This window comes from Eleginops maclovinus, chromosome 6, assembly GCF_036324505.1.
Source record: "Eleginops maclovinus isolate JMC-PN-2008 ecotype Puerto Natales chromosome 6, JC_Emac_rtc_rv5, whole genome shotgun sequence".
Classification (NCBI taxonomy): Eukaryota; Metazoa; Chordata; class Actinopteri; order Perciformes; family Eleginopidae; genus Eleginops; species Eleginops maclovinus.
Window position 1 is genome coordinate 3,423,161 of NC_086354.1, and position 21,752 is coordinate 3,444,912.

Consider the following 21,752-nt stretch of genomic DNA (forward strand, 5'->3'; position numbering starts at 1 on the left):
GAAGATATGTAGAGTCTTGAGTATCATGTGTTATCCTGTGACATGCCTTTGGCTCCATTTCCAAATGTTTAGTGGACGTAACTTTTAATCATTGTTGTATTGGCAGCTGATGCTGTGTACCATACATCACAGGCTGCTGCTACAATCTCAACTAAAGGTAGCTAAATCTTGAATAATAGTAGGATCGCCAAAATTAATGAATATTGTACATTTTTTCTAACTGTATTTGACCTGAATCATATTTTGTAGATGTTTCTCCACTTCCAGCTCTAGTGACTGGGTGATTCAGTGTGAAATGGCATGGAAACAACTATGCTTTCTGCTGCTTCATGACCTGTATAGCTAATGAGAGTGTGTGACTCCGTGTTTCATCATATGTATGCTGTCTTACTCTGATTGAAGCGGGGAGGGTTGTCGTTGACATCAATGAGGGTGATGTTAACCACAGTGGTTCCAGAGAGACCCCCCCTTTGTCCGGCCATGTCCTTAGCCTCGATCACCACCTGGTAATGCTCCCTCTGCTCACGGTCCATGTCACCAGGACCGAGCGCTGTTTGGATTACACCTGGACAAAAATAACATGCTGCTGATAACATGCTAACACAATCCTACATCATGCTAAACCTTATAAAACAATCAAAATAATCAGATCAAATTGTATTTTTAAAGGTAAGAATTCAAATTAGTTTACACTGCATGGTATGAATTGACTTGACTGCATCAGCACACTAACCCACTGCGCCACAGCCTCCCCCATGTTCATGTTGTTACCAGCTGAGATGTGTTCATAGCTATGAGTCTCAAAAAAAACATTGGCTGTATTCTATTTTTTATAACATTTGATATTTGATACTTTTTTAAATGAGAAATGGTCTTTAAAGCAGGGAGCAGTAGGAGGCACATGACTATCTGCTTTAGTGGGGCTGACAATGACACATTTCCACAATACTAGTTCTTGCTGTCACTCTCACCACTCTACTGCTCTCACTCTCAGAAACACTGCTTTCATGGACTAATTATTTTTCTAATTTACTTTCTTATTTTAAATCATAACGAGGCTACTGTCACAAAAACTTCCAATAAATGGTCCACCCAACCAACGCAAAAAAAAGAAAAGGTATTTAAAATAAAGAAGGATCATAATAAACTTAACCAAAAAGAACATTCAGGTAGTACGTCTGTAGCGTTGTAATCATGCCAGAAATTCCTTCTTTTTTTTTTTTTAAAGATGTATCAGTCATCTGATTAATCCTTTTTTTTCATGTACCTTTGTTATACTATCCTTACTATCTAATCCCCTGACATGTAATCTGTTAATTTTTAAGTGTGATGCTGAAATATGTGGAGTATGTAGGGAAGTGTGAGAGCAAAAGGGGTGTGTATGACTTTGTTATTTATGTGGCCAAGATATACCTGTTTTGGGGTCCACAGAGAAGTACGGGTGTCCCTGGCTGATGCTGTACACCAGCCTGGCGCTGCTCCCATACATACTGTCATCAGCATCTGTGGCTGTCACCTGGATGACTGATGTCCCTGAGAGATGCAAGTAGACATGTCATGACAAATCTCCCCAGATCTGGGTCATCCCTGTGATTATTATTGAAAATCATTGAACTAACAAATGAAAGTCCAGTCAGTCGTGCTTACCGATATCAGACCTCTCAGGCACACTGCCGACGTAAACCTCCTTGCTGAACTGAGGCTCATTGTCGTTGATGTCGTGCAGTTTGACGATGAACTCGGTCTCAGGCTCCAGCTTCAGACCGGTCCGTTTGTTCACCACGGTGGCTTTGAGGATGTAGGAACCCTTCTCCTCGCGATCCAGGCGGCGAGTGGCGTGCAGGTCCCCGTTGTTCTCATCGATGACAAAGATGGTGCCCGCCCCTTCACCCGACAGGATGTATTTGACCAACCCATTTCCGTTGTCCTGGTCCGACTGGAGCTGCAAATGGACACAGAGAGAGGAGCGAGTTGAATGATCATCTGAATGCTTAAATGGTTCAGAAACATACACACTTGAGTCCAAACCTGATCCATCAACTTAGATTCTTTGTTATTTTGTGTTTGTCTAGAACAGTTATACAGCGCACTGTCTACTACAGTATATCCGTCTGCTACTGGCCTGATTAACAAGACTCTAGGAAGGAAGTTTAAGAAACCCCACACCGCTTCAGTAAACACTGAGAGATGTTGACTTTATTTGATCTTTTCAGTAAAAAAGTAATTTTCGTCGGGATCATGATCACACTGTCTGTGTTCTTTTCATTAATGACTGCCTTGCTGCACAATATCGCTTACTCATCATATACCTTATCCACTTCTACCCTCAGTAGTTTGATAGCATTCAAATTCCTCAGTGTACTGAAATCAATCAATGCTACATGTGCAGCAACTCAGAACATTTCCCATTTCCTGTGCCAACCAGGCACATAACTATATAGAAGACACGGTGTTTTAGAGTCATTAGCATCCCTTTTGTTTTTTAAATATTAACTCTCTAACAGGCAGTAGTTTCTTATGCATACGCACAGAGTTGGTGGTACATGGACGGAGGGGAAAAGGCGAAAGGATGAAGGTGACATGTTTATATAAGACAGAAGCAAAGAAGATGCAAACACAAAAGAAAGACAAAGAGTCAGCTCAAGACTGAGCAACAAAACAGAAATCTTCTGAAGGCAAAAAGCTGCAAATGAAGAGAGAAGCAGAGAGTGTGTGTTGTGCCTGGAGGAGTAAACATCTATGGGATGTGCGCTGAGATCTCTCGCTGTGATACCTGCAGCAAGAAGCCGGCTGCTTCTCTCTGCCTCTGTCTTTGTCTGCATCTCTCCACCTCAAGTGGCTCGCTGTTCACCTTTCATCCCTTCATCCCTGCTTCACTCCTCCAGGCCAGGTGTTGGGGTGAAGCCTTTGATTATATGTGTGTATGTGTGTGTGTGTGTGTGTGTGTGTGTGTGTGTGTGTGTGTGTGTGTGTGTGTGTGTGTGTGTGTGTGTGTGTGTGTGTGTGTGTGTGTGTGTGTGTGTGTGTGTGTGTGTGCGTGCATGTGTGTGTGTGTGTGAGAGCCAATTTTAGCTGCTATTTTTTTCCAACTACCTGTGGAAGGTGTGAGCCACTTAAAAACACTGGCTCTGGAAAGATTTATAAGCCTGTTTGTTTTAAAAAGCATCTGAACATACAGACTCATACAGCATGTTCTACCTTTAAAAAATGTTTTTCCTTCAGGAAACCGTTAACCTGAAAACATTTTAATTCAAAGCCACTCAACATACGGTTATTTTAGGTCCTTTTTGTGTGAATCATGTACAAACCTTATTAATATTGTCGTATTTTTTGTCAGATATTCTACCAGACTAGACTTACACCCATTTCCTGTCAAATTTGTGTGAAGACTGCTATTTGTATATATATATTTTTCTGCCTTCTTTCTTTTATTTTTCCTATGTATTTGTGTATGTATGTTTATACAGTATACATATATGTATTTATTTGTATCAGTTGTTATTGTTTGGGACAGTGAGAATTTGCATTTCTGTCTCCCTGTTTATATGTCACACAGAAAAATTGATAATAACGTTCACTATGACGCTCCTACTAGAAGATTATGAAGCGAGAGAGTGTGTGTGTAATATAACTGTATGAATACTGTCCCTTTGTTGCTGTATGGTGGACACCATTATTGGCATTCCAAACTTTATTAGCTTCCTTTTTTACTGTAGTACAATGTATGATGGATATTATTTTTGGTGCATTGGAACAAAATTAAGATGCTGGAACACTGGAAGTGATATCTTATGATACTGAAAGGTTTTAATTGAAGGAACAAACAATGTCATTAGAAACAGAACACAATGAAAACTAAATATTAAGATAGATGTCAGAACTGTTCCTATTTGCTGTGACCCAGCAGGAACTACTTAAATTCAATTCAAACATCAAAAAATGCATACAATTATTTGTGTAAACTATTGAGCCCAACCATCGTTGCTTTTGGTCTTTGCATTGGATTTGTTGGCAATCGCATGTTGGAATATTATCCTCTCACCGATAAGGACTGCGAAACGCTCATATGGGTTTGGAAAGCAATAACTACTGAAGAATAAAATCGCTCAGTATGCAGGACTGTGTGAAATGATTACTGCCATATACTGTGTGTTATATTTAGCCTATAAGAACAAAAAAAAAGTAAAATAGCATACAAATGAACGCTAAAGTGATGGTGCCCGCTGTTATTGAGCAGCAGCCTGAACACCAGAGACTTCCATTACCAACCAGCAGCTACATGTTTCCAACTGTGCCTCCATCAGCCAGCCACAGTGCTTCAGATCTGACACCAGCCGCTTGCTAGGGCTGGCTTATTATCATTTCAGATCACTTGATTCTAATTGTTGTTAGTAGAAATGACTGGAGGGCTAAATACTGTCTGTTTCTTTTGTTAGCGTGCAATTAAAGGTAGGACTTTCAGTAATATAAAACAAGACTAAGAGTGATAATTCATGATACTGTAGCTGCTCTAACGTATCATTCGTAAAGACTAACCAATTTAAACAAAGGAACCCATGCTCAATTGTTTATTACAGGGAGAAGCTATTCGTGCTAAAGCCGGCTAACATAGTGGTCAGAACAATGGCTATCCCATTTGAAATCTGGAGAAGGACACAGGGGATGCTGCGTAAGCCAAAGAAATGAAGGACAGCTGGGTCCAGATTTATGGCAGAAAGGTGATTTAAGCCATGTCTAACCCCTCCCATCATGGGCAACGTTAGATCAGTGGCTAATAAAATTGACGAGTTAACCATGTTAGCTAGGAGTTAGATGGAATATCTGGAGTGTAGTTTAATGTGCTTTATGGATAAATGTCTGTAACAGGATATATCTGATGACATCGTTTCCATCCATGCCTTCCGGACTGTTTGGGTCATCAAGGATTGCATTAAGATGCAATGAAACCTGATTGATTACCTGCCATTACTTTGCAGCAGGGACTAGCTGTAGCAGGGGCTCATCCAGTGTGGAATCACTTCCATTTTACATGAGAGGATTATGCTAAAAACAGCAAAAAGGGAGCTCTGCCCACTCCGTATAGGGTGTTATCATAACCACTATCTCAATGACGGGCTCACTTTCTCACACTTCCTGCCAATACCGATGAGCCTTGGTGGGAAACAAGACTGCTGACACACAGCCTCTTTTTCTTCCTCCTCAGAAAAATCCAAATCTGCAGACTCGCCTGTTGGAGTTTTGCTGGGTTGTCAATGAGAGGATTTTCCTTTCAACTTAATATCTCTGTTCCCACAGAAGTACTCTTCCATTTAACTAAAAGGAGGTCTGCTGAACGACAGATTTTTTTTCAACAATGCAGAAACCTTTCTGAATCTGACCAAACAGGTGAATATTTTGCTCTTCTTCACTTCTCTGGACATTGTACTTTAATGCATGGGACTGAACATGGTGCCCTGTCTATCTGGAATTGACTTAGGTTGACATTCATTTAAGTTGCTTTATCCCCTAAAGTACCCGTTCCACTAGGTACCAATGGCTGGAACTGTCGCAACAGCAAGGTAACTTAAAATGACGACAACACTGATCGAGGTTTTCTGTAGCTGTCCAAGTCTGTTCACAGTTCCTTTCCATTGACCAGTCTTTAAACACTGCCATAGTCCATGCCGTGGCTCAATTCCAAACTGACCTCTACACACTACCCCTCCCTTTGCGCAATCAGGCGGAGGGTCTGCCACATTAGGTGCCGTTCCGAACCAACGAGTGTGCAGGGGGAGCGGGTTATCAAGCCCTCCAATAGCGAGTCTGCATCGCTCCTGAGTTCACCTGCTGCACTACCTGACCGGACTCACCGCTGTGTGTGTCCCTCAGGAAACCAGTGTGGATAAACAGTTCCTGCAAACATTTACTGATAAACTGCAGGACAAGATATCATTTAATATCTTCATTCAGATGTTAACAACTTCATGTTATCTCGTGTTCTTTTAACATAGGATCATAAACCCGTTTCAGTCTAGAAAATAGTAAATGTGCACATTTTACTATAAAGTTCTGTTTAAACATCAGATGTTCATTTTTAAAAAGACGTTTACGAAAAAGTAACGCAATTCAAGATTTTTGGAGTTTTACTTTTGTTATTATTTTTTGTCCAAAAAATGCTGATTTGAAACAGTTGTGAAAAAAAAGTTACAGCATTTCTGGTTCCTGCCAGAGAGGGGAGTTTGTTCCAAAGCTTGCCGCTGTATTAACACACTCCAAAGGGAAGAAGAGAGCCTCGTTCAGCTGCGATTGTGACTACAGACGGAGTTCCCTCCGTCACGGAGTGGCAGTGGGTAGGGTGTGGTTTGGAATTGAGTCAGTGTGCCTTGCCTTCATGAAGTATCTTGAATCCTAAGTTCCGTGCTCTCCACAAATATGAAAATGTATATTAAAGTATATGGTATTTACTGATAGGGAGAACTAATGTTCGTTGTCCACAGCTGACATTAAATTGACTGGAGTAGGGATTGGTATGACTACACAGTCCCCTGATACTCCTTGGCGGCAGCAGTTTGCTAGCGCAAAATAACAACCTCTTGAATGTTCAAATTGATCAATCAGAATCGAGTATTCAACCAAGCCATGTAAAAATAGTAAAAGATTAAAAAGAGAAACCAAATTTGTTGTATTCCTTTATATAAAAGAGAGAAGTGGACAACAGAATGACCCCACACTTAGCAGCAATGGCTTAAAAACCTTGTAAATGGAGTAAAATTGTTTGAGCACTGGAATGCTATGAACAACTGAATTAAAATAATTCTTCTCGCAAAGAATAATGATTTTAATAAAACTTTAACCTCTGCCTGTGCTGGACATGCCACTGCGGTGGATGATGGATGATTGTGGGAAAAACTAAAGTGAATTTTGTAGAACTCTGATGAGACTGTAGGGATCATTAGACTCTTCCACACTTGCACCACATTTCAAAGGCTGCAAAAAGCTATTCCTTCCCTCAGGGTCTTCCTGGCTCAGTGCTGATAACCCCCCACCACACACACACACACACACACACACACCCCACACACACACACACACACACACACACACACACACACACACACACACACACACACACACACACACACACACACACACACACACACACACACACACACACACACACACACACACACACACACACACTGAACAGGAAAATATGTGTCAAACATATAAAGGATGTTTTATGTCTTCGATAGCAGCGATGAGCTGTGAAAACATTTGGAGCCATTATATTATATATATTTCAGAATGTCACATTTTTTTCATCTGTTACACATTTTTGGGGATATTGTAGCAAGAATGTGTCGCAATGAAAGTGTAAGATTAATGATCATTTTCAGGAGCAGCAATGTAGTAATGAAGTATTTTAATCAGGTTAATGGGTCAGTTAATGAGAGTGGTGTAAGGTAACACAAAATGTGTTATTTAATTTTACAATTTTAACATAATGCAATTATATACTTTTATTCCACTACATTTTGCTGGCACATTTATTTCACATATTTAGTTACTTTGCAGATTAAGATTACTGTATGAAAGGTCATACAATGTAAATCAACTCATTAATTATTATATATTTGTATAGGTTAATCTACCTGGTAGTATATATAGTAATTCATATTTAATGTGTGATGAACACATTAATCCATCAATAAGTACAGTACAATCATTTACAACATCTGGTGTTTACCATGGCAATTTTGCATAATGAGCGGTTTTATTTTGGAACCTGAAGTATTTCTTGATTCTATTACTTTTTTAATCCCACCTTAGTTCCACTTTGTCCTTTGATGCAGGACTTTTACAGCATTTTACACTGTACTATTGCTGCTTTTACTTAAGGAGTACTTCTTCCACCTTGGGTGCAGATGCGTGTTTGTGTCCTTTTCTTTCACATTTTTTGTTATTTCAATTCACTGTCTGCTGGTTCTCTGTCTGATCACCAGAAATGGAAGACAAGTGTGGCTTTAAAAGTATTTTTGCTGCAAAATACCTTGGAGACATACACAGAATCGAGAGTACATACAATGAGCATCAAAGCTCATGCCTGACCTTGGCAATAACTTGCCATACCAAATCAAGGTCGTCTTTTGAGCTTTTCAACAGCTTGTGTAGGGTGTTCGTAGCCATTCAGCTTTAATGTTAGGCCAACACGTACGTCATTGGTCATATATATATATTTATATATATAAATATGAATAAAAGTTGCCGACCCGTCATGTGTAATAATAGCCAATGGATAACATAGAAAGCAAATCTTGATCTGGGATTGTGTTCCACACAAATATCTAATTGAAACAAAAATGGCCAGATGAAGATTATAGGACGCAAAATACCAGATACTTTAATCACCCACTGACAGCTCATAACTCATACAGATAACATACATTATCTATCAGTCCTTCATTTTTGTATATATTGCAGGAAATATCCCTTGAGATCATATAAATATGTATGATGCTCTGCCATGCTGTTAATACTGAGGTAGCCAGTCCTTTACTGCAATATATGTGAATGTATTACACCTTTTTGGGAAATGTAACCATGTGATAATTACATCATGTTGGCATCACTGTGATAAAGCTCTGTGATTTATCAGGTATTTCAAAACAAAGAGTGTCCTCTATGGTTATTTAATTCATCAAAAAGTTCATATAGCTGTATAAAGAGTTGGAATAACCCTACATGTTATTTTCTGTGTGCTCATTGGGTGGGGCTGTCAGGTATCTGAGGCCAGAAATCCCTATTATTGGAGTGTTGTCTTCGGAAGGCCAGAGGGGTTTTGGCAGCTAAATCACGTTTTGCTATCACATACTTTTGTATTGTTATCAGTAAAGTAAACTATGTCTACAACCTAAGGATGTGTCTGCTTAACTTAACGGACAGCAAATGGCGGCATGTGCTAGCTTAACAACGAGCATAGCACACCAACAAGCTAACAGGACTAGCTTGAGCTCTTTCAACAGCTTGTCATGACCACCACGGATCATTTCACTCAGCAAATCACATCTCCATCAAATATTGTGCTTCAGGAGCTAACAGCGAGGAAATCTTGCAGTATGTGTTTTGAATCTCAGCTGGTCTTTACTTTCCTTCCTCGTGTGGACCAGCAGGGTTTCACCTCTTCTCTTTCTACCTGTCAATATACTTTCTGCTGCCCTCACCTCTCTGTCTTCTTTGGCTGACTTTCTGTCCTGTTGTTCTTTTATCCTACCTGTCCTCCTCTTCTCAACTCTCTCAATTTAACAACATCTTCTCTGTCAATCTTTTCCACATTACAAAAGCTACTTTCCCTGTGCTTCCTCTGTTCTTCACCCTTTCCCCTCCACCCCTCCCTCCTTGTGATCCTTGCCGTCTTTCCTCTCCAGCAGAGTTCAGTCTGATGTGATCTGTCAGTCTGCAGGGTTGCAGCACCTCCGCTCTTTCGCCTAACACAAGGTGACGAAGCCCGCAGACATTTCACCACAGCGCATATTTATTGGAGCAAAGAGTGCTTTCTGGTGTACTAATGTGTCCCAGATCGCTGTCTCTGCTATCATATATCCACCATATTACCACCTTCATGATGACAATGATACCACAAAAAGACTTTTCCTGCTCATAGCTGTTTCTAGCTTTTATTGGAAAAACCCTGAAGCAATGGTGATACGATTCAGAGACCCAGGCTTACACACACTCGGAATTCAGGCTGTAATTGGACCTTATTACACAGTTTATTTCAATACCGGATTCTGATTGGTCATTTTGGACATTCCAGAGGTCTATTATTTCAGCTAGCAGACCACAGAAATATAGAACTTGCCACATGCACATATTCTGGCAAAAATACTTGATCAATGCAACACAAGGAGAAAAGGGACGCAATTGCTCAGTGTGTTGATCAATCAGAGGGTCAGTGTTTGACCCCCTAAAGTCAACATCACAAAATGTGACACCTTACCTTAGCTTGCTCCAGTAGGCATGTCTATGCTTTCAAAAGTTTGTGTAAGTCAGTTTGATTAAAGTTTAATCATTTGTAATGTAATGTTGTAAGAAAGTTAGTATGAACCAGTGAGAAGGTGCCGGAGGGAAGTCTCAGGTGGTCACAGCTTGCTCAGGTCATGTTGTAGAAAAAGGCTATTTGGGTGAACACTGAAAATGACGCAGCGTTTTAACCATAGCCTGTATACAGGAAGTGGATGTAGTCACCATGCGTCACCCACTGGATTGTGGACTACCATTTGAAGCTTTGAGTTTGGGGTTTCGGACGTCAACATCCCAGTATTTTGGAACCAGAGGTAACACAAGAGGGTGGAGCCAAATACAATTGAACAACACCTTTTTAGGGTACAAAAGGTTGACTTGGTTTATGTTGTGAAAACACAGAAAGCACCCAAACAGGACTTAGTGATGACCTGTCAGTCACAAAGTATCCAACCCTGTTTGATCGTCTATTTTAAATGGGAACACCATGGTCCAATTGAAGACTTGAAACTAGAGATTGAGACATCTTAAAAAGTTTGTTCTAATAGTTTACTTTGAAAGTGGCATGCGCCTTTTTCCAGATTGTGCAAACGCAGTGATTATTAAAGAGGCTCCTGGTGAGGTCAAACTAGCCGGTTTTTAATCGCTTTTATCGTCAGTTTAACTTTTCATTTGTATAAGAAAGCTAACTGTGGTTTTCCCGGGTAAATCTGCATATGAAGACTCTATTAATGGGGTTGATGATATTTGATCACACTGTAGCAGGGTATGATCAGCAGTAACTCATTATCCTCGAACTCATGAGCAAAATGGGTGAGAAGTGATTAACCGGTATATATTAATATTTTTAAAACTTGCAATTCGGGAAAGAAGAGCAAACATCCCGGGTGTTTCTCACTAATAAGGGGAATTTATTTGATGCCATGTGAGACAATGACAACATTCAGTCCTTGTTAGTAATAATAACAAAAGCTCTTACTTTGCCGATGTACTGGTAGTCGCTGCCTGTGTACTCCTCCTGCAGGAAAAACTGGTTCCACATCCAGCCTCGTCTCACTCTCTTGAGCGGCTTCTCTCCTCTGACGCTGGCTTCAGTCCCCTCTCCATCTGCTGTCTCTGTCCTCCGTCCCCGCAGAGACAAAGCATCCAAGGACAGGCCGAGGCAGAGCCATACAACGGCCAGCGAGATAGTCCTCATTTCTCTGGAGGGGGTGTAGGATGTGACAGGTCACAAATGTTTTATCTTCCCAGCTGTATCACTGTGAATTGGGAGATGGCTCCTTCAGTCATAGTCCTTCAGTTTGTACTGGCGTATGTAGAAGCTGTAAAAGAAGAGATAGAAATGAGTACATGGCTCTGCTAAACATCTGAGGAGCACTTTTAATATCATTGGCTTGTGAGGGTCGTTTATGAATGTCTTTACACCTGAACTAATTGTTTTGTGGATTTGGAAATGTAAATCAAGTAGCGGTAAACAGATAGAACAACAGAAAACATTGCATCAAGCCTTTGATTTGAGAATAAACATCAAATGCAGCCTTGGAGGAATCCACCAAAAACAGGTGGTGATGTGATAAGTAGCTGATGCACATTCTGTCGAAATATGACTCACCCAAAACGAAACAGTTACAGCTACTATAAACAGATCCCAACGCATTTGCACTTTTGTATACAATATCTGTATTGAAAATGCTTATAATACAACTAATTGGAATAATTGATTCTGAATGGTCAATTTGGACCTGCCGGAGGTTGTTAATTTTCGCTAACAGACCGCTGCTAAGGAGGATCAAGGGTATGTGTAATCATATCAATTTGCAGAAAGAAGTCGGGTCAATTTAACGACAACATATTTCTTTTTCTCCATTAGAAAACAACATGGAATACTTTTTTAATATTTATATTTGTGGACAGCACTAAAATGTATTCATGATGGCTAAACTGTTTCCGAAAACAAAAACAGCGCAAGAGAAGGAAAGAGTTTAAAGAGTTAGCGGTGGACTTCAGAGAAATCAACAGAAGAAGGCAGACAGGAAGTAAACAGTAAAGGGAACAGCAGAAGAAGACAGACAGGAAGTAAACAATAACAGGCTCTTGCAGTTTTTAAAAACGGGTTAATAGAAAAGAAATTGTGAACAGACTTGGACAGTTACAGAAAACATTGATCAGTGCTGCCGTCATTTTAAGTTGCTGTTGCGACAGTTCCAGCTGTTGGTACGCAGTGGAACAGACTATTTGGTTTTCTTAACGGAAGAAAAACGATCACTTTTACATCAATAAAATCCTTTTTTAAATTGTTTTTTTTGTAGGTAGCTGCACATTATCCCTTACATGTAGCATGGGTGTCATTAAGAAACTGGATATTCATCTGCCCTGTCAAGCTACTGTCCATGAAACACTTCCTGCTCATGCTTCAAATTAAAAGACCCTTAACAAAGTATGAATGATACTTGTTTTTTTTATGTTGATCTGTTTCCAGGTATCCAACAGCTAAGGTAAATCAGAACCTTGGAGGAACCATCTTATTACACATCTATTTACACACTCACATGGCCTTGATTTCCCCCTGACATGGTTATATTCCCATGTTTTACTGAGGTACATGGGAATATTAGTTGCCTGGCATAAAGAGCACGACACACCAACGACCAGCCGTGCATTCATTTGTGACATGCGGGGAGAGATGTTTGACAAAAGCAGAAGAGTCACACTATCATTTCACATTAACACAACAAAGGCAGGATGCATTGAAAGGGCCACGGAGAGGCAGTTACAGCAGCAGAGTCAGAGCAGCACTGACACCAGACACAAGATACTGAAGAAATATGAAAGGCAAGTGTAATCTGCACTACTACGGTTTTAAAAGGCCTTTTATCAAGATCTGTGTTTACAAAATGAGAGTCGTGAATTATTCATGACTGAATGTACTTTTACATGTAATGATAAAGGCAGTATGAATACCTCCTTTTTGCACAATCTCTATTTCTGTCTCGAGAACTAAACCTTTCGAAAGCTGCACTTATTCATGCTTTCCATATTGAAAAAGGATCAGATGACAATGGCGTAATGTGAAAAGGTTTGCGTGGACCCTCTGTGAATTATCACCAACTCTGCAGTCCTCAATGTAAAATCTGCTCTCATCAGCCTGGATTCCAGCCGCGGCAGCAGCTGTTTTCAGCTGACACGCTCTGATGAGAGCAGCGTGCGTTACCTGCTCTGAAGCAAACACACTCAGACTCAGCTAGAGACAAGTGGTGAACGTGGTGGAGCATCGGTAGTCTTTATTTGTGGTTTAATCAATGTTAGTAAGAAAAGTAAAATCAATAGGTAGGTGTGTAGGTAGGTAGGTAGGTGTGTAGGTAGGTAGGTAGGTAGGTAGGTAGGTGTGTAGGTAGGTACTACCTACCTACCTGCACACCTACCTACCTACCAACCTACACACCTACCTACCTAGGTAGGTGTGTAGGTGTGTAGGTAGGTAGGTAGGGTGTAGGTGTGTAGGTAGGTAGGTAGGTAGGTAGGTAGGTAGGTAGGTAGGTAGGTAGGTAGGTATGTAGGTGGGTTAAAAAAAAGCAATGGGTAGGTAGGAAGTAAGGAAGAAGGTAGGTAGGTAGATTAAGCATTAAATAAATACATATCCGCAGGATAAAACACATAAATCAATAGAGTATCTAAAGAATATACAATATAAAATATCCAGAATAAATTAGAATACTCTATAATACGCCAATCTGTTACAGAACATATAGAGGTAATATAGGTAATATATGCATTACACATTGTGCAAAGAAGCTGTTTTAAAACATTTTTTATAGATTCAGTGAGGTAGTGTGAGTACAATATGTAAGAAAAATGTGTGCAAAGTGTTCAGGGTGTATTGAAAGGGATAAATGATTTCCTGTATCTCACAAAGGAGGTGGGGATTGGTTGACTAACCTTTTGAACGTTGATACTTTCACAAAAATATCCCGAAATCAAACCTCCAGGTTCCAACGTTTAATTATCAGGTTTAGCAGTCCAATCTTTATTTCATTTTTTAACGAGCTAATCCTTAAAAACTGTGCAGAAGATTTTAAACTTCATTAATGAGTTCCCCTCTCTCTGCTTCACAGAATAACTCGGCAGTGTTGTGAAACAGTTGTATGCAATGTGTAGGTGTAAGGATTACAGAATGGCCTTACACCTGTGATCAAAGTGTGTGTTAATATTCTCTCCTCTGAATGCCTCATTTTCAGGGATACAAAAAAATCTGATTGACCACTGACTTAGTAGGGGAACAAAAACACTTCCTTAAAACTGCCTTTGTGCACTTAAAAACTGCACCGGATCAATAAATCCATACACATTCACAGCGAAGGATGTGGAAGGAACGCTTACGCAGCAATTATGCGAGTGAAAGGAAATGTGCTTTTATCTTCCCACACGCAGCTCTGTCTCTCTGCAACACGCTAAATAATGTTCCCTTCCATCTAAGCCCCTTCCACACAAATGTGGCCCGCTTGCATTCAGTTGACACAGCACAGCAACACATTGTTCACTCCAGATCAATGTCGCTTGTTCAGGATTCAGAAGGACTTTGTGAGGGAACACAGAGAAGAGGAAGTGCTTCGTTGAGGCTGCTCGTCGGGCAGAAACAGACAGGATCATGAGGCGGCTGATTAAAGTGACTAATCAACTGACTGTGCTCACTGTGCACTGACCTTCAGAGCTCAATCTGAGGGATAATCCAACACATGAGTTCACACTTCCAGCACCAGGGTGCAGCCCTGATATGCAACAGTCGGGCTTGGGGAGGAAGGGATGTGAGAATAAATCAATATACTGCCAGGAACATTAAAGGACATAATTCACTGTTGCCAAATGGACCGGTTGGTGGGCGACATCTTGGAGTTCCGGGTACCGGATGTTATTGTTTGTAGCTTCACCGTAGCATGTAGCTAATAGGATATTGTGTTTGTGACTATATGGAGAATGGCGCGTGGAGTTACATACTAAACACACCGTCTCCAACTCCCACTCACAGAGGCTGCAATATCAACTATCATTATGTGTTTAATTATCTAATTTGCCTAATGTATATCAGATGAATTGTGTAACAAAGATATTATAACAGAAGTGTTATGGTTAGGTCATAAGAGAGCGACAGAAGAGATGACGAAATCGGATTCGCCAAAGACCCACACCGTCGCCACTAACCAATGAGAGACGCGAGACTGGAAGGAAAACAGAAAAAGAAAACAACATGAAAAGTTTTAGAACGGCTCTTCTTCCTACACCGCTGTAGACAGATAACCACTCTAAAGTGGACTGTGGACCAATTAAATAGGAGAAGACCTCGGCCGAGAAGTGCTATTAAATTTGAACGAGAAGCTTCTTGGATTCTTTTTGCCTTTTCCTACTATAGTATTTAGAACCTACAGGGATAATATTTAACATTATCAGGATACAAAAAATGGTAACTGTATCCCCTTACAGTAACATAAAAAGATTATTAACAGGATTACCATATTACTGAAAAATTACAAAAAGAGCATATTGTGTTTTTTAAACTAGTATGTGCTCATGTGCTTAAAAAGGCCCTATTCTACTTATCGGGGGTTTCTCTTTCCTGTTGTGTGTTGTATAGATTTGTGTTGGTCTGCAAAGGCTAACATTTCTCTCCCACACTCCCCCCACCACCTCTGCCTGAAATGCCTTCATTGGACTCCTTTGTTTAATTCTGTAACATAGTGACATCTCTATGGAGCACTTACGCTTCTATTGGCTAGCGCTCCAACACATTGTACATGATAGGCTAAGGGGCGGGACATCTCGAAGCAATGGATCAATCAGAGTCGGCTAGCTAACCAATCAGAGCAGACTGGGCTCTGGTTTCAGACAGAGGGTCAAAAGAGGTGCTGCAGCACAGGCAGTATGAGAAACATAAAGAGCTGTTTGAACATTAAAGCATGGAGACATGTCCCAGGAGAGACACTAATTAAAATGTGAACCTGAGCATTTCCATAATATGTCCTCTTTCATGGCAGGTTTACCTATAAATAAGATCTTTGAGCAGAGGACAGGATTTCGATATCTTGGTTTCTCATCTCCTAAGGTTACATTGTTCGGTTGTCTTATATAATACATTTAAGTAGAAAAATCGTATTGATATTACTTTTTCATGTTATTTATTTCATATTAAGATTCAAAAGTAACAGAAGTAATCATATCTTTAATATTTTGATATTCAGATTAGGTTACTGATTACACCTTTAAAAAAAAAAAATCGTATCATGAATTGTAAAGACATTGATGTCTTTGAAGCCGTATCAAGAGGATCCTCTCTCCTTCCCTGTCTCCCCCCCTGCTCTCTGCCTGTGCTGCATTAGTCCCATTACGTTGCTGCTATATGAAAAGGCTTTAATTTAATCAGGTGAAGAGCACACAGGAGACTGATTGATTCTGGCTGGACGCCTTCACTCAGGTTTTTAACAAGCTGCAGCGCTCCGTTATAGTGTAGTGAAAGAGGATGCTGCCTTCAAGTTTCCCCGTTTTTAATGGATTTCCCCCATCGCCTTGTTACTGCGGATCTGAATGTGTGTGAAGTCACCAAAATGCTCTTCAAGTACTGATGTGCCGGCCAGCCCTCGCGAAGCTAACGTCGCAATTCCAGCAGAATAACTCTCCCGTCTGCTCATAATTCTGTTTCATCAGAGGAACTCTCACTCTGTACCTTTATCTGTGGCTGCTGAAAGGACAGCCTTGACTTGTAAAGTACTTCATATCACAAAACTGTCAAAGAAAATAAAACATATTGATGATTGTAAAGGACCTCCCTACTGTTTTTGGCACATAAGGTCATGCTAAAAAAGAAAATCCCATCAATTTTACATTACTGCAAAAAGTGTTTTAGAATTCAGAATGTGTCCGTCTTTCCAGGCAAGGGTTTCAAATCATTAAGGTAGTACAGATTAATCGCACACTTCTCACTTTTTACATCATTTTTGTTACAAAGCTGACATCTTTACTGTGCAGGCTTTGGAAGAAATGGATACATAAAAGCGGTATTACTGTATATCCTCACAGTTAGAAATAAAAGACATAATCAGATTACTGTTACATTTCTAAACGATTACTAGCAGGATTACAATGTTACTAAAAACCTAAAAAGAGCATCTAGTGTTTGTAGTAAAGGATCAGATGTTCTCTCTCCTCTGTCAGCTGTTCTGTTCTGTAGGCTAATACTTTCAGAGTGAATCTATACGCCTACTGCCTGAATCTGCTTCATGGTTCCACTTTCTTTGGTTCATTTCTTCTGTTTTTAATTCAGCAGGTGAACCTATATGTTCATAAAATAGTGTGTGTGAGTTTAACTGTGTGTGTTCAACTAAAGCAGAGCATTCTCTGTCAGCTCAGATTGTATTCCTGCTTTTTAAACTGTAGTATGTGGTCTGTGTTTCAGTGTTGGTGTAAAGGCTGCTGACTGGATATGCTTCATGAAAGGCAAGTTTTCCTATCAATAAAATCATTTATGATCCTAAATTTCTTCTTTTCTAAGTTGTTCTGTAGTCCAAATGTACAAAAACATCTTAATAATATTTATTTTCTATTGTATGTTATTGCATTTAATATTGATGTGACCCAAAGTAACGGGAAGTAATCAGGTTAAGTAATTTATGTTGATTCTCAGATTAGGTTACTGATTATGTATTTTTCAGATAATTAATAATTGTAACATATTTTTAAAGTAACCTCCCAACTCTGTTACTGACTATATAAAGCACTGCGGACAGGCTGTGGGCAGAATGTGGGAGCAGCTACTGCAGAATATCTGACGCTATCCTGCAACACTGTTCATCCCCGACAGGCTAATTATGTGTGATACTCCGACTGGTTACTGGACTGGAAACTCTCCAAATACTCGGCTGATGATTCCCCTTTTATCCACAGGAGCTTTTAAACATGTTGACAGAGTGTCGCTGTACAAATATCAGTGGAGCTCTTGACACTAACAAAAATCTATCAGCGGTTGATCTAGTGCACCATCTGCTCAAAAGGCTTAACAGCACAAGTGCAGCCGTTGCGGTACCGAATGCAAACAAAGCTGACTAATTCTACTGTGATTAGTCACGCTAACGTTAGTGGAGGAATGTGTGGGACACGTGCGATACCTCATGCAGAGAGGCAGGGAAGCCGGGATGGAGTTTAATACAAGTAAGGTCCATTTAAAAGTTAGAAATGACAGAAGTGTGTATTTTCATTATGTGGAATGTACATTAATTGACCATTGAAAGGAGCATGTGGACAGCTGATTGAGCTATGCTAATGAATGTACCCCATTTCGAACAAGGTGGTTTCAGGGCCTTTTTGAAACCGAGGCCCCATGGCAAACCTGTTTTTCATGTTTCCACAGCAGTGGTGCCATCTCTTGTTCAAAAACACTGGTTCAACTGAGGCACCAAGGATTTACCCGGTTAGCTCCAAGAAGCAAGAACCACAAAGAAGGGCCGGAGCAACAACAGTTGCAAGCAAGATTAGAAAGATGTTACAGTAGAAGTAGCGCCCAGACTGAAAAAGGACTAGAACCGGTGACGTGTAGTCATAGGAGGCAGGGGATTACAACAAAAAAGATATTTTATGTACGATTTTTCCACTGATCTGTGTTATAAAAGTATGATTCCCAGGCAACGACAAGCTGAGCCTCCCCTCGGAATGAAACTGAATACTGACCTCCAAAGGTCCATCTGAGGGATAATCCAACACGTGAGTTCACACTTCCAGCACCAGGGTGCAGCCCTGATATGCAGCAGTCAGGCTTTACTGCTGCATTGTGTGGGTTTTCCCTTTCCTTTAGTGTATTTAATAGGTTTTGGTGCATGTAAATGATCTGCAAGGGCTAAAATGCTGAATTCCCCCTGCCTGAAATGCGTGCTTCTATTGGCTAGTACTCAAACACATTGTACGTGATAGGCTAAAGAGCAGGGCAACTCTAGGCTGTTGATCAATCAGAGGACAGCCGGCCAGCTATCCAATCAGAGCAGACTGGGCTCTGGTTTCAGACAGAGGAGACATGTATAGTAGTGTCACTAAATACTGCTATGGACCTGAAAATGAGCATTATATGTCCTCTTTAAATATCAAAAGACCTGATGAGTTCAAATAAACGGCGACATTCAGCCCAAGTATAACACACAAATACAGTTCTGACAATTCTGTTATCTTGAGACTCTTCAATCAGACTTGCAGCCGTGCACATCCACACTCTACAGGCTGTAACCAGCGCAGCAACACTTCCCCGGCTGTGCTGATAACTAGGTGGCCTGTATCAGCTGATATGCTCAAACAGTAGTGAGACTGTTATTAAAGCAGTCAGGATTCATACGAGAGTCACAGCCGCTTCCCAACAGCAGCCCAGTCCGGCGTGATATTTCCTCTCCAATCTCCTTTGTCTCCAAACACCGTGATAAATGCTCATGACCTTCAGGTGACAATCACAGCACCTCTCTTCTGTCGCCTCCGTCTTTACCCCCTGATGCATAGCTGCGTATAAGTGTGTGTGCCCGTGCATGTGTGTGTGTTGCCACCTTGCAGACAGCCACTGAGACCTCTGACAACTCCCAGAAGACCAATTAGAGGTGAAAAAAGGAGAATGTCAGCCACCGAGCAGCTTTTGTGTGTGTGTGTGTGTGTGTGTGTGTGTGTGTGTGTGTGTGTGTGTGTGTGTGTGTGTGTGTGTGCGTGCGTGTGTGCGTGCGTGCGTGTGTGTGTGTGAGTCTGAGTGTGTGTGTGTGTGTTTGAGAGACAAGTACAAACCCAGCCACCCCTTTCCATCAGAATACAGCAGCCATCTGAAGGCAGCCAACAGCATCCACAAGGCCTGTCCAGTTTTACCTCACACACTCTTGCTGTCTCTCCCACAGAAAATTCACAAACACACACACACACACACACACACACACACACACACACACACACACACACACACACACACACACACACACACACACACACACACACACACACACACACACACAGAGCCGTCAGATAGTCCAGTCCCTGGTCCTTGGGAGTGCGAAGTCTCATTATGAATAAACCATAAACGAGGTGCAGTTGCTGCACCTTGACTTTAGACACTTGACTACAAGTTTTTAAAGAGTGAACTTTTTCTGCAACTTTTTTATGATCCGCATGACATCGCCATGAATCATTCTCTTTTATATAGACCAGACGTTGGAAACGGGGAGACACAATGTCAGTTAAGCACTTGGTCAGTTAGGAATGTGAAGTTAATACATGTATATCTTCCTAATCCACTGAGTCTGAGGGAAACGCGCAGAGAAATCAGCCAGTGTGTAACCCAGTTTCTGCCTCAGTGGGTGTAAAAATCATAACTAGGTTATGATAACGAGGAACCCAGATAACTCTCATTTAAAATAAGCCATATTGGCATGGAAATGTCTTTCCCTTTTAAAATTAGATTTTTCATATCTGTCAATTCAGACGTTTGATGTCAACTCTATGACTGCTGCTATTACTACAGTGAGGATCGTGCTTCTCCTCTCTAGAGACTTATAAGATGGCATTAGTAATTTTCTACATAAAATATCAATTGATATCATGATATAGTATATTTTCTGCGTATTCAGTACAGTGTCGAAAGTGTGTTTCCCAATACTTATGCTTCTGTGGCAGTCTACCCTAAGCCCATTGGTTCCCACCGAAGGAGTACATCTATTTACATTAAGCATATATTTACGCAGCTGGGATTTTGGATATCAGCACATATACTCACACAGAAAAAATACTATTTTCAACAGCGGTTTAACACATATTTCTGTCACCAGGAGGATGGGATTGAGTCAAATTATATCCTAAATACCAAACTGCTCATTTAAAATTCCTAAAGAAGTCTTTCTGGCCTCACTATGACAGCTAAGCTTTAAATGCTCTTGGTGAATGGCGTCTGTCACGCTAGATTTGGAGTTGGTATTAGTTGGTTCTTCTCTTTAGTGTTTTGGTTGTTTGAGCATGTTGAATATACTGGCGTGCCTCAGTCAATGAGATAAACCTCTCTGATTGGCTGTTCAACTGAATCACAAGAGTGCCCACAAATGGAAATGAGATTAAGGAATGCAAGCAAAATGCTATTTAAGAGAGCAGATAATGAAGACTCTTCGCATTTTTATTATTCGTCTCATGTCATCATTCCAATACACATATGTAAGTGATGAGCAAGAGTGGTGTGAAAAAAGTAGCTGCTTTGTTTCAAGTACTATGTTAACAGCTCATATATATGTCTCGAGTCTAAGGTTATCCTTTTCCATTTTGACTGAGAAATAGGCTGACTACAGTGCGAGTTTGTCACTTCCTGTAGTCTTCATGCCTGGTTCAAGTGCCATGTTTTGGCCCAGACACAGAAAGTCTTGTTTAACTATTCAAATGTTGTATATTTGCCCTGTAAATGGATATTATAAATCTCTATCCTGCAACATGATAAAAGCACAAGGTTCATAAGTAACAACACAATCCGTTTGTATATGATCGCCACCCAGATCAAAACAAGAAATGTACTTAGGCTGAGGAAGCAAGGTAAACTGAAATGCTTCACACTGTTGTGATTTCTCCTAGCATATTAACCGATGAGCTCTAATGGTTTCCAAAGGGCACATGACACATCAACACCATTTTGAAGTGAGTCACCACTGAACAGGGAAAGTAAAAGGGAGACGCTACATGTTATGTATCTTCATGATGAATTAATGGGATATTGATTG

General features: G+C 40.5%; 1 protein-coding gene across 1 annotated transcript in view; it reads right to left on the bottom strand.

The window, feature by feature from the left end:
- Window positions 1–21,752, bottom strand: part of cdh6 (cadherin 6) — a 74,414-nt gene that overhangs the window by 34,163 nt on the left and 18,499 nt on the right. The window contains exons 2-5 of the mRNA XM_063886563.1: window positions 10,979–11,321; window positions 1,648–1,942; window positions 1,414–1,533; window positions 392–565 (exon numbers count right to left, since the gene is read on the bottom strand). Coding sequence (XP_063742633.1) covers window positions 392–565; window positions 1,414–1,533; window positions 1,648–1,942; window positions 10,979–11,197 — 808 coding nt within the window. The 5' untranslated portion in view covers window positions 11,198–11,321. The remainder of the gene's footprint in view (window positions 1–391; window positions 566–1,413; window positions 1,534–1,647; window positions 1,943–10,978; window positions 11,322–21,752) is intronic.